This window comes from Cynocephalus volans, chromosome X (genome assembly GCF_027409185.1).
Source record: "Cynocephalus volans isolate mCynVol1 chromosome X, mCynVol1.pri, whole genome shotgun sequence".
NCBI lineage: Eukaryota > Metazoa > Chordata > Mammalia > Dermoptera > Cynocephalidae > Cynocephalus > Cynocephalus volans.
Genome location: NC_084478.1, coordinates 42,518,093 through 42,531,736, shown reverse-complemented (window position 1 = coordinate 42,531,736; position 13,644 = coordinate 42,518,093). Strand labels below are relative to the sequence as shown.

The 13,644-nt window shown below is 38.5% G+C and overlaps 1 protein-coding gene across 2 annotated transcripts in view; it reads left to right on the top strand.

Moving 5' to 3' along the window:
- DMD (dystrophin) overlaps positions 1-13,644 on the top strand; it is a 2,107,999-nt gene that overhangs the window by 1,544,667 nt on the left and 549,688 nt on the right. For both annotated transcript variants that reach the window (XM_063083086.1, XM_063083084.1), the window contains exon 53: positions 5,713-5,924. In XM_063083086.1, coding sequence (XP_062939156.1) covers positions 5,713-5,924 — 212 coding nt within the window. The remainder of the gene's footprint in view (positions 1-5,712; positions 5,925-13,644) is intronic.

Below are 13,644 nucleotides of genomic sequence, written 5' to 3'. Positions count from 1 at the left end.
GAAGATTAAAAAGTGTTATAGAAGTTTCAAGGTGGGAGAAAATGAAGGCACGTAGGAGAGCAGGGGAAGTCTTTATATGTGATGATGGCATTGAGTGGGTGGTTAGTTATCAAAGATCTACTTAAAAGGGAAGAAGAATAGTATACATTTCTGTTTTTGTTTTTGTTAACAGCTTTATTGAGGTATAATTAGCATGCAATAAATGGTACATATTTTAAGTGTACAATTTGATAAATTTTGACATATGTATATATCCTTGAAGCTATCACTGCAGTCAAGATAATGAACATCTCTTTCACCCCAGAAGTTTCCTGTGCCTTTTTGTAATCTATTCCTCTCATCCCCCTCCTCCACGTTTATCCATCCTCAAGCAATCACTCATGTGCTTTCTATCATTATAGATTATTTTGTATTTTCTAGAATTTTATATAAATGGAATCCTACAGTATGTGTTCTTCCTTTCGGGCTGGCATAATTATTTTGAGACTAATCAATGTTGATTTGTGTATCAGTAGTTCATCCCTTTTTGTTGCTGAGTAACATTCCATTTTAAAGATACACCACAATTTATTTGTATTTAGTTCATTTGTTCATCTGTTGATAGACTCTAACACTTTCATATGTCATATTACATTTATTTGTCATAGTCTTTCCACATTCCTGTGAAAGATACATTTTAAACCATGGATATAACCAAGCAAGGCCACTCTATATGTCAGTGCCCTGAGATGATTTGGCCTCTAGATGTCTGTCTTTTGGAATGTTCATTTTACTTATTTTTCATCATATAAAAAATTGGAATATAAAGAGGTAAATATGTGGTGGCATAAATGTTTTTCTACCCATGAGACACAGAATTATATTATCTAAATACTGTGACATTTTTGGTGAGCTTTGGTTCTAGGAGCTTTGGAAGATTTTATGTAAGAACTTCTCCAAGGTAATATAAAGCATATTATTTACCCAGATGCCCTTATTATAATTGTTTTAAGCAGGATCAAAGTCCTCCTTTAAACTTTCCTATTTTAAAGATATCCTCATTTACAATTCCTCTGATTCTTGCAGAATTCCTTTGAGACCTGTGTTTGCATCAAAAGAGTTTGTCCCTCTCTGCCAGTTAGAACTTTTTATGATGTAGTAATGGAAAACCCAATTCAAAGTAGTTTAAGCTAACTCAAAAGAAATGTACTGACCACTGTCACTAAACAGTTGAGAAATAGGTGAGGCTTGACCCAGTAATTAAATATTATAAACAGATTCTAGTTTTCCTTCTCCACTTTATGGCTCTGCTCCCCAATATTTGCTCCATTTAATTTCCCTGAACTGTCCCAAGATGGATATCATGTTATTACAGGGCTACATGCTTTCTCATTTATCTTAAGTAGGGAACACTGGGTTTTCTTCTTTAGCAGTACAAACTAAAAATTCTAGAGTTGTTTCTTTTTCTCCAGTTGACCTTACTTAGGACAGAAATCCTTGAATCAACCACTAAGGCCAGGGAGATGAGTTAAAACCAATCAGGCACCTCCCATAAGGCTAGAGGAGGTCTATCATATGGAAACCAAACAAATGAGGCAATAAAAGGGGGAAAGTAGGATAAGGAGTCACTTGATGAATGTTCAGTAGACCTGTCTTCAGTACACCTGGGGTGATGTCTTCCATCTGGCATCATCCTTACCCTGTTGACTATTTTTCCCCCTCAAGCCCTATACACATACACTCAAGTTTTTCATGTTTTGGAAAATAAGTCTTCACTTGACCTCAAACCCTCCTGTAATTCCCTTCTTATGAAGAGCTATGGATGGGTAGTCTCCAACTTACTGTCTTTAGTTTTTCATAGAGATTCATTTGTCGATTTTCTACAATAACATTTCTACCATCCCACTGAAATCATTTTGTCTGTAATCTTTAGGGAATTCCATGTGGCCAAAGCCAATGGATACTTTTGGGATCCAAGTGTTGGCTCTACCAGTCACTATCTGTATGACCTTAGGCCAATTCTTCAACAGTCTTCATTTCCTCATCTTTTAAATGAGGATGATAGCAACAATAGCAACAACATAAAAAATAATTCTCACAAAATTATAGTGATTAAATGAATTAATACAAGTAAAGAACTTAAAACAGAATAGATATTCAAATAAATGTTAGTTATTATGATTTTTATTGTCTCTTGTGACATCTATGACATTTAAAAGTGTTAACCACTTTTGGGTTTTTGAAAATCTTTTTTGGTATTTTTGTTTGTTTGTTTTATGAAAAAGTATACTTTCCTGATTGTTCTCTCCTACCTCCCTAGCCTCTCATTCATCTTATTGGCTCTTTTTGTTTTATTCAGTCTTTTTATGTTATATTTTCTAGAACTCCATTCTAATTCTTTGGTTCTTCTCAATCTATATGCCATACTGAGAATGCATTCACACTGATGGCTTCAGTTTTTAGTTCTCTACAATGATTTCCCATCCTGGATTTCTCTCTTTCAAAATACTATGCTATAGAACTTTCAGTACAACTGACTAAAATGATAGTCCTTTTTGATCCTCAAAACCTCCGACTGAGTAAGTCCAAGATTGCACTCATTATCTTCTCCCTGCTTGTCCCATATTCTTCAAGTATTCCTTAGTTAGACAGTGAATAACATCACTATCTAACAGGCATCAAAGCAAAAGCAAGGGAATCTCTCTCAGACTACTTTGTTTCCACAGTACTTAGCATAATGTCTGGTATCTAGTATATGATAAATAAAATGGTGATTGGCTGGCTAGATGGATGGATGAGTGGGTAGGGATGCATGAAAGTACAGATTGATTGCTGAGTGAGTCTGTAGCCTGTATATGTATTTATTTAAGTATTATCTTATGAGAATGTAAAGTTAAAGGTCAAGAGTGAGAAAGCACATCCTCAGTGGAATGCACACCACAGTGAACCATTTTATCTTGCTGCATTACAAATAGCTTGCCATTTTTTGTTTGTTTGTTTGTTTGTTTTGTTTTGTTTTTTGAAGATGACCCGGTAAGGGGATCTTAACCCTTGACTTTGTGTTGTCAGCACCACGCTCTCCCAAGTGAGCTAACCGGCCATCCCTATATAGGGATCCGAACCCATGGCCTTGGTGTTATCAGCACCACACTCTCCCAAGTGAGCCACGGGCCGGCCCCTAGCTTGCCACTAGGCATTCTAAAAAAAAAAAAATTGCTAACATAGTAAATTTCACTAATTAAGGTTAATTAAGGTGAAGGTGAATAGAAATCAGAGACTATTTTTTTAAAAGTCAATTTTGTTATTTTCAAATACATGCATTATAACAATAGAGTAAGAAGAAAAGGTACCAAGTATGCATACTAAAGTAGCCAGCTATGCTAAGTTGAAAAACGATTTGTAATTGGAATATCAGTTGTCGCTATGACTGATGGAAAAACATATCAGAACACTTAAAGACATTTTAATTTATATTTTAGACAGCTTTTTTATAATAGCATTTAAACTATTAATTTTATAAACCAAAGATTAAATAAACACTAATCAACATCTATAAAGCACCAACTATAATAGGTGTTTCATTATCCAGTGGAGCGACAGCAACAATAAAACAAGCAAAACAATGGTACTCAAAGATTAGACAGAGAGACTGACATTTAAATAGAAGTTGACATGTTAACCAAAGTTGAAATATATGTTGACTGATTTTTCAATGCATAGAAAACATCCAAACAGAAATAAACCTGATAAAATCAGTAGTCTGTAAGGAGTGACACTTACTCGGTTTTACCTGTTCTGGGGACCAGATTCTTGATTTCATGTCACAATCACTAGTTTTGTAGGGTTTATCTAGTCCTGATGCTTATTTACAAAATATCTCAAGTACTTCTTTAACTCATAATTTCCCAAAACTTTATGGAAGCAACAAGATTGATTAAGAATTTTATTTACTTCATGAACTAAGAAACATTGTTTTACAGTACTATGCTGTAAACATTTTGTTTGCCCATCCATAGACAGTCTTTGCCCTTCTTTACCCTAACTCTCTATTCTGGGAGGCTCTCCTGTGTCAGTAATGGGCTCTCATGCCCTCTGGCTTTCAGTTGGTTTAGGCACTGGGGAACTCTAGTAGGAAATTGAACAGAGAGGGTAAAACGAGGTCAGGATACTTATCCTCCTAATTCCCTCCCCATGAGGTAGCCACAGGCTGACTGTGTCCCTTGACAAAAGGTTACTGCTCTTCTCGACTGGTTTCTCATTATGATTCTCTGCCTCTGGCCACTTCTTCCTCCCCTCATCCCTTGGGCTAAGATGTAGTAACAGCTCCATGGCTTCAAGGTTCTTGTATTTTCTGTGATGGTTTTCTTGCATCCTTCTTATGTTATGATTTATTCCTTTTGTAGATAAACCTCTCAGATTATCCAGGCCTGATCACAGAGGAATATGTATATCAAGCTACAATATTCCAGATGACTGTGGAGAGACATTGAAGGTTTTAAATGAGGGAAGGAGGTGATCAGATTTATATTAGTTATTAATTTTTCTACAGTGTAGAATTTGCACTGTGAAGAAGAGACTTGAGGCAGGAGAACTATATAGCCTATCACAGACATGAAGGCAAAAAGTGGTAGAGCTTTGCAATGGCATAGAAAGAGAGAAGTTGTATATGAGAAAAATTTGTAACTAATCATATATGGTGTTGGGTATGTGATGGTGTTAGGGAAGAATCTAGAATGTCAGTTTTCATGCTTAAGGGATAAAGTGGATGGTGGTTTTATTGTTTTTTACATTATTTCCATTTCATGAAACCAGCTTAAAGCAGTTGTTTAGAAAAAATAATGTTCTCATGTTTATTATTAATATTCTAAAATAAAGACCAGAATCTATAGGGCATCTCCATCTTAGATTAACAATGATACTAAAAATAGCCTCAATATAAGCCAGGCTTACAGAATGTACCTGGTATGAATTCTTAGATATTGTGGAAAGAAGTTTCCAATATACCTAGCTGCTCTTGGGTTCCCTCAGAAGAAGACCCTAGAAAAAGGTTTTGAGAGCAAGTGGTTTATTTAGAATGAAAGAGAATCATTTGCAGGAAAGTGGGGAAGTGAGACAGGTAAGGCAAGGCAGCCAATAAAGAATGGTGCATTATCAAGCAAGCTACCACTGGAACCTTGTAAAACACATGCCTCAGAGTTATCTCCCTTAGTACCAAGGGAACTACAGTATCCATACCCCAATTCCTACCATCAGTCATTAGTTACAGGTTGCTCCTGAGAGGTGATGGGTCAGCATCAATTCCCTAGTGTGTCTGGCCTGCTACTTAGATGGTAAAGCAAACTCTTGTGGCAACAGAAAGCCACATGAAATGCCAGTGCTGATACTGGAAATCAGGCTGATAGGCACTGAAGTGGTAAGGGTGAAGGGATTTAGACATGCTGCTATAGTACCTTCCTAAAGAGGATTCATATTTGGTTTTAGGGATTATGAATAGTTAAAATTTTACGTATATACTGATGTTCTAGGTCGCCTTTAGTAAGATAATTTAACAGAAACTCATGCTTGCTGTCTGAAAAAATTAAGGAATCCTATTGTCCATCATCCCAGCCATAACAGAATGAACTATGTTTTTAATGAACAATATAACATTAGGTAATGTTTGTATGTTAGATTTCAAATGTCTTTACAAGACTAGCATTTACTACTATGTATTCATTTTTCCTTTTATTCTAGTTGAAAGAATTCAGAATCAGTGGGATGAAGTACAAGAACACCTTCAGAACCGGAGGCAACAATTGAATGAAATGTTAAAGGATTCAACACAATGGCTGGAAGCTAAGGAAGAAGCTGAGCAGGTCATAGGACAGGCCAGAGCCAAGCTTGAGCCATGGAAAGAGGGTCCCTATACAATGGATGCAATCCAAAAGAAAATCACAGAAACTAAGGTTAGTATCAAATATACCTTCTTAAAATAAAATACTGGTTTACTGTATAAAATTATATCATGGATTAAAATTTAATGATTTTTAATATAAATTTATTAAAGGAAAATTACATTTAAACTAAAATGAACAGTAGACTTTTGAGTAAGAGTAGATATTGGAGGAAAATTGATGTCTAATATCAATCTCAGAATTAATTTTGTTTAATAATCTGGATATAGTGGGCTGTTTTTCATATTGCACCATCTTCTAAGATCCCTTCAAAGTTGATGTACATACTTATTTCGTAGCATGAAGCCAACTATTTGGGCTTAATTACTTCCTAGGAAAAGTAACAGGTATACTTCTTACCTTATTTGAGGGCCCTGAATCAAGAAGGAAGGAGGTGGATAAGAATGGTGCATTATCAAGCACCATGAATAAGGTGGATAAGAATCTGGCAGGGATAAGCTGTCCTCTCACTTTCTCTTCTCATTCTCTGACCTCCAGCCCAACTCATTCTTTCCCTCCTTGTCTTCCTTCACTTTTTCCTTCTTTTCCCCCCAAAACTTTATCAAATATCTGTCTACTTAAATATTCTAGAACTTCTCAGGATAAAGAAAGAAAATAAAATTTGTTTAATAACTACATTTTATTAAGCACCATGCATGGTGCTTTAGATGCATTTAATCCTTTCAAACCTGGTATTATGGGTAAGTTTGGAAAGACCTTAAATGCCAGATGATGGGTACTCCTTAGAGCATCTTAAGCAGAGAAGTAACATTGTAGGAAGCTGACCAGATTGGGTACTTGATCATAACCCTCTACAGATTTTTTTATCTGGTAGAAAAGGCCTTTTGCTAAACAAGTATCTGAATCTCAAATTAGTTATGTCATCTAAAAAGAAAACCTTATAGTTTCTTGGATGAAGTGGCTTCCATTCCTAAATTAATCAGGTTAGACTATGCTAAGCTACAGTAAGAAAAAAACCTGAAATCCTAACAGTTTAATATAATAAAGACAACTTCCTTGGTTATGTCACAGTTCAATAGGGGTTGACAAACCCTTCTTCGGAGCTCTCCCCCAAATGGTTATGTGGGGATCCAGGCTTTAACAATTTTGTGAAACTATCATTTTAAACAAAAGGCTGCCCAAGGCCACTGAAGGGGAGGAAGACAGAATGTGGTCAGTCAATCTATGGGGTTTATAGCCAGGCCTAGAAATTATCTTTATCATTTCCACCACATCTTACTGACCAGAACTTGTTCCAGCTTAATTTCAGGAAAAGTAAATGGGATTAGTGAGCTTTTAGCCAATCTTTGCCATAGCTACTTTGCCAAAGGACCTGAGCTGCTATGAGGACACAACTTTCATTTATATGAGAAGACCGTTTGAAAGCCACACAGGATTTTCCAGTCTTACCATTAGCTCTGTTGGAGGCAAAATCTAGATGAATGAAAATTTTTTCTTTAACAAGATACTTGTTACCACTAATAATTTTTCCAGTGGATGAGAATAGATGAATTAAGAATTTCTAATGATCGTCTTCCTAATTTCTGGTCTATGTGAAATATAGAATCCATGTGGTTATCCTTGAAGACTCTGGTCTTATCCATAAGGTACTCAGTATGTTATGGTACTTGTTTTTCCACTCTATAAATTTAGGATACTATGTATCTAGCAGGTCATGGACCAAAGTGATTAAGTGGCAAGGAGTAATTAGCAGGAAAAAAAGAGTTTGGGCTGGACCCTTGAGTTAGATGAGGGGAAGGAGAGATGAGAGGTATTCAGTGATAGATTTGATCAGGGCAAGAGGACTCTGGAAGTTGGCAAATGAGAAATAATCTTAACCTAAGAGAATCCTAAAGTTGGCAGGAATGATTAAGGTTTAGTAGCTCTCAGAAGAGCAAAGAACTTTAAATAAGAGACAAGAAGCTGAAAAAGGAAATATAAAAGAAGAAAATAAAACAATTGTATTGTCAAAACAGGTAAGATGTTTTAAACACCTAAAACAAAAACAGGATTCTGTTATAATTACTATCCTTGTCAAACTTTTTAAATAAAAATTAATTGCTTTTGAATAGTAAGTCTAAAACTACATCATTGGAGTTTCAAGATGGCGGCGGCTGCGGCGGCTGGCGCGGAGTAGCTGAGGTGGAAAAGGTGGCCACTGGGCCTCAGGCAGCCGGGAAACTTGTGGACCTTCCTCTGGCCATCTCTTAAGGGAGGACTGCTGCTGCTGGCCGGTCGTGGGGGCTCAACGCCACTTTGCCCCCGGCAGGAGAGGCTGCCTCATTTACAGGCAACAGCTTTGAAGTATGGAGCAGGAAAAGAACTGATTCTTAGCTGCAAAAGTGAGTCTTGAAACAGGGAACACGGCGCCAGGGCTGCTGTGGATGCAGCCAGGATCCCGGAGGCTGGGGCCGCACTGAAGGCGGCCAGCTGCCCTATTCAGGATTCGAGGTTTCAGGCCGGCATTAAAGAAGATTCCTGGGAGTGCCCGAGCGGCGCCGCGACTGAACAGCCCGAGGCGGCAGCGCCGAGAACACGGAAGGCAACAAACCAGAGACAGAGCGAGCGCCCGACCTGGCACAGCACTATGAGTGATCCCTGGCACAGCTCTGTTCGGGGGGTGAATGCCCACGCGGCTCCCGCCTGCACCACCAGGCCACTCACTGCCACGGTGCTGCCTCCATTTTCCCAGGTGCGGGCAGCTCTGCCCTGCTCGGCCATCACTGAGCCCATTTGCTTGGCCTGGCGCGGGGCTTTCCGGACCCTGCGGGCCGACCTCCTCTCCCACTCCCTCCGCGGTTCTCTGGCAGGGCTGGGGGTATGGGGCGTCCCGACCAGTTTTGGGAGGGCTAGGAAGTACGGGCGGGCCGACTGTCACTCCACCACACCCTGGACTCCGGCCCGGTAAACTTCCTGTTACTGGGAGGCAGATACCATCTCTGCGACCACCAGTTTGGAAAAAAGCCTAACGAATTTCTGGTTGGGAATAGTGTGGTAGGAGAGTTCGCAGGTCCGCTTGAACCTGCCGGAGAGCAGGCTGCAGGCGGGCACTAGACTCGGTTTATACCGGGGGGATACAAAGGTGAACAAGACCCGAGAAAGATCTACACAGTGCTACAAAGGCACCCAGAGAGACCGGTCGTCTGTGCCTAGCAGAAACCTGGTAGACTTCCTGGGCGAGGCGGTGCTGAGCAGGGTCTTGAAGGCCCAGCTGATAGACGAGGGGTGCAGAAGACACGCCCCAGCCCAGCACAGTGTGCACAGAGGGGGGAGACGTGCGGCCAGGGAGGCGGAGACTCGACAGAAACCACACACCCGGTGGGGTCGCCACTGCACGATCTAACAGCCTGGGCCAGAGCACACGGAATGGGGAGAAGTCCTGTACAGAAAGTGAAAGCTCAACAGAGATCACACACCCTGTGGTACGTAATCCACCAGCCCAGCAGAGTACAAGCTGACCAGAAAGGTGGATCCCCGGAGAAGCCCAAGACCCGAGGCAACCACACACACAAGACACTAGAGGCCAACTGAGCAGTCACGGCGGGAGCCATACCAAATTGGCAACCACAGCAACATCCTAGTTAGTCATTAGTCTTAAACCGGTGGACTGTGAAACCCCCTGCAACAATGAATAAACACCAAAAAAAAGACACCAGAAATACAAAAAATCAAGAAAGTACACCACCAAAAGTTAATAAATCTCATACTCTAGATCCTATAGAACAAGAAGCCCTTGAAATAACTGACAAGGAATTTCGAGTGATAATTCTAAGGAAACTGAATGAGATACAAGAAAACTCAGCTAGACATCATGATGAAATGAGGAAAAGTATACAGGATCTGAAAGAGGAAATATACAAGGAAATCAATGTCCTGAAAAAAAATGTAGCAGAACTTGCTGAACTGAAGAAGTTATTCAGCGAAATAAAAAACACAACGGAGAGTTTAACCAGCAGGCTTGTCGAAGTTGAAGAGAGAACCTCTGAACTTGAAGATGGGCTGTTTGAAATAACACAAGCAGACAAAAAGAAAGAAAAAAGAATCAAGGACATGGAAGAAAATCTGAGAGAGATATCAGACAACCTCAAGCGCTCAAATATCCGAGTCATGGGTATTCCAGAAGGGGAGGAAAATGGAGATTCCATTGAAAACATATTCAAAAACATAGTGGCAGAAAACTTCCCAGGTATAGGAAAAATCACAGATCGTCAGATCCAGGAAGCTCAACGATCTCCAAACGTATTCAACCCAAAAAGGCCTTCTCCAAGACATGTCATAGTCAAATTGGCAAAACTCAGAGACAAAGAGAGAATCTTAAAAGCTGCAAGAGAGAAGCGTCAAATCACCTATAAGGGAGCCCCAATCAGGTTAACATCAGACTTTTCATCACAAACCCTAAAAGCTAGAAAGGAATGGGATGATATTTTCAAAATACTAAAAGACAAAGATTGCCAGCCAAGAATACTCTACCCTGCAAGGCTATCCTTCCGAAATGAGGGGCAAATAGTATATTTCTCAGACAAACAAAAACTGCGGGAGTTCACTACCACAAGACCACCCTTACAAGAAATCCTCAAGGGAGTACTGGGTTTGGTTCCTGAAAAATAACTACCACTGCCATAAAAACCTAAGAAAAATCTAAACCCGCTAGTACAATAAAAATGGCATTCATGAAGAGAAAACAAGCTAACAAAAACACTATCTACAACCTAAGGAACCAACAAACAAAGAAACCAAACAGTAAATCAGAAAGCAAGGAACAAAAGACACCTAAGACAACCAAACAACCAATAAAATGCTAGGAATAAATCAACACCTTTCAATAACAACTCTTAATGTTAAAGGCTTAAATTCCCCAATTAAAAGACACAGACTGGCTGACTGGATCAAAAAGCAGGACCCAACTATATGCTGCCTACAAGAGACCCAACTCACCCATAAAGATTCACACAGACTAAGAGTGAAAGGATGGAAAAAGATTTACCATGCAAACAGAAAAGAAAAACGAGCTGGAGTGGCTATTCTTATATCTGACAAAATAGACTTTAAACTAAAAACCATAAAAAGACAATGAGGGACACTAATTAATGATAAAAGGACTGATCCATCAAGAAGACATAACAATCATAAATATGTACGCACCCAATGTTGGAGCAGCCAGATTAATAAAACAAACTCTATTAGACCTAAAGAAGGAAATAGACACTAATACCATAATAGCAGGGGACCTGAACACTCCACTGTCAATATTAGACAGATCATCTAGGCAAAGAATCAGTAGAGAAACACAAGATCTAAACAAGACTCTAGACCAATTGGAATTGGCAGATATCTACAGAACATTCCACCCAACAACCTCAGAATATTCATTCTTCTCATCAGCACATGGATCATTCTCCAGGATAGATCACATATTAGGTCACAAATCAAGTCTCAATAAATTCAAAAAAATTGGAATGATCCCATGTATCTTCTCAGACCACAATGGATTAAAACTAGAAATTAATAACAAACAAAACTCTGGAAACTATACAAACACATGGAAATTAAACAGCATTCTACTTAATGACATATGGGTCCAAGAAGAAATCAAGCAGGAAATCAAAAAGTTTATTGAAACTAATGAAAACAATGATACATCATACCAAAACCTGTGGGATAATGCAAAAGCAGTATTGAGGGGAAAATTTATTGCATTAAATGCTCACTTCAGAAGAATGGAAAGATGGCAAGTGAACAACCTAACACTTCACCCTAAAGAACTAGAAAAACAAGAACAATCCAATCCTAAAGTTAGCAGACGGAAAGAAATCATTAAGATCAGAGCAGAACTGACTGAAATTGAAAACCAAAAAACAATTCAAAAGATCAACGAATCAAAAAGTTGGTTTTTTGAAAAGATAAATAAAATTGACAAACCATTAGCATGGCTAACAAAAAAAAGAAGAGAGAAGACTCAAATAACAAAAATTAGAAATGAAAAAGGCGATATTACAACTGATTCATCTGAAATACAAGGAATCATTCGAGACTACTATAAACAACTATATGCCAACAAATTTGAAAATCTGGAGGAAATGGATAAATTTCTGGACACACACAAGCTCCCAAAACTGAACCGTGAAGACGTAGAAAATCTGAACAGACCAATAACAATAAAGGAGATTGAAGCTGTTATCAGAAGGCTCCCAACAAAGAAAAGACCAGGACCAGATGGATTCACAGCAGAATTTTACCAAACATTCAAAGAGGAATTGACACCGATTCTTTACAAACTATTCCAAAAGATTGAAATGGACGCAAATCTCCCAAACTCATTCTATGAAGCAAACATCATCCTGATACCAAAACCAGGTAAAGATATAACCAAAAAAGAAAACTACAGGCCGATATCCTTGATGAATATAGATGCAAAAATCCTCACTAAAATACTAGCAAACAGAATACAGCAACACATACGAAAAATTATTCATCACGATCAAGTGGGATTCATCCCAGGGATGCAAGGTTGGTTCAACATACGCAAATCAATAAATGTGATACACCATATTAATAAACTCAAACACAAGGACCATATGATCATCTCTATAGATGCTGAAAAAGCATTTGATAAAGTTCAGCACTCATTCATGACAAAGACCCTCTATAAGTTAGGTATAGAGGGAAAGTATCTCAACATAATTAAAGCCATATATGACAAACCCACTGCCAATATCATCCTGAATGGGGAAAAGCTGAAAGCTTTTCCTTTAAGAACAGGCACTAGACAAGGATGCCCACTCTCACCACTCCTATTCAACATAGTGTTGGAAGTACTAGCCAGAGCAATCAGAGAAGAGAAGGAAATAAAGGGCATCCAGATTGGAAAAGATGAAGTCAAACTGTCCCTGTTTGCAGATGACATGATCCTATATATCGAACAGCCTAAAACCTCTACAAAAAAACTCTTGGAATTGATAAATGATTTCAGCACAGTAGCAGGATACAAAATCAACACACAAAAATCAGTAGCATTTCTTTTCTCCAATAGTGAACATGCAGAACGAGAAATCAAGAAAGCCTGCCCATTTACAATAGCCACCAAAAAAATAAAATACTTAGGAATTGAGTTAACCAAGGAGGTGAAAAATCTCTATAATGAGAACTACAAACCACTGCTGAGAGAAATTAGAGAGGATACAAGAAGATGGAAAGATATTCCATGCTCTTGGATTGGAAGAATCAACATAGTGAAAATGTCCATACTACCCAAAGTGATATACAAATTCAATGCAATCCCCATCAAAATTCCAAAGACATTTTTCTCAGAAATGGAAAAAACTATTCAGACATTTATATGGAACAATAAAAGACCACGAATAGCCAAAGCAATGCTCAGCAAAAAAAATAAATCTGGAGGCATAACACTACCTGACTTTAAGCTATACTACAAAGCTATAATAACCAAAACAGTATGGTACTGGCATAAAAACAGATACACTGACCAATGGAATAGAATAGAGAATCCAGAAATCAACCCACACACTTACTGCCATCTGATCTTTGACAAAGGCACCAAGCCTATTCACTGGGGAAGGGACTGCCTCTTCAGCAAGTGGTGCTGGGATAACTGGATATCGATATGCAGGAGAATGAAACTAGATCCATACCTCTCACCGTATACTAAAATCAACTCAAAATGGATTAAGGATTTAAATATACACCCTGAGACAATAAAACTTCTTAAAGAAAA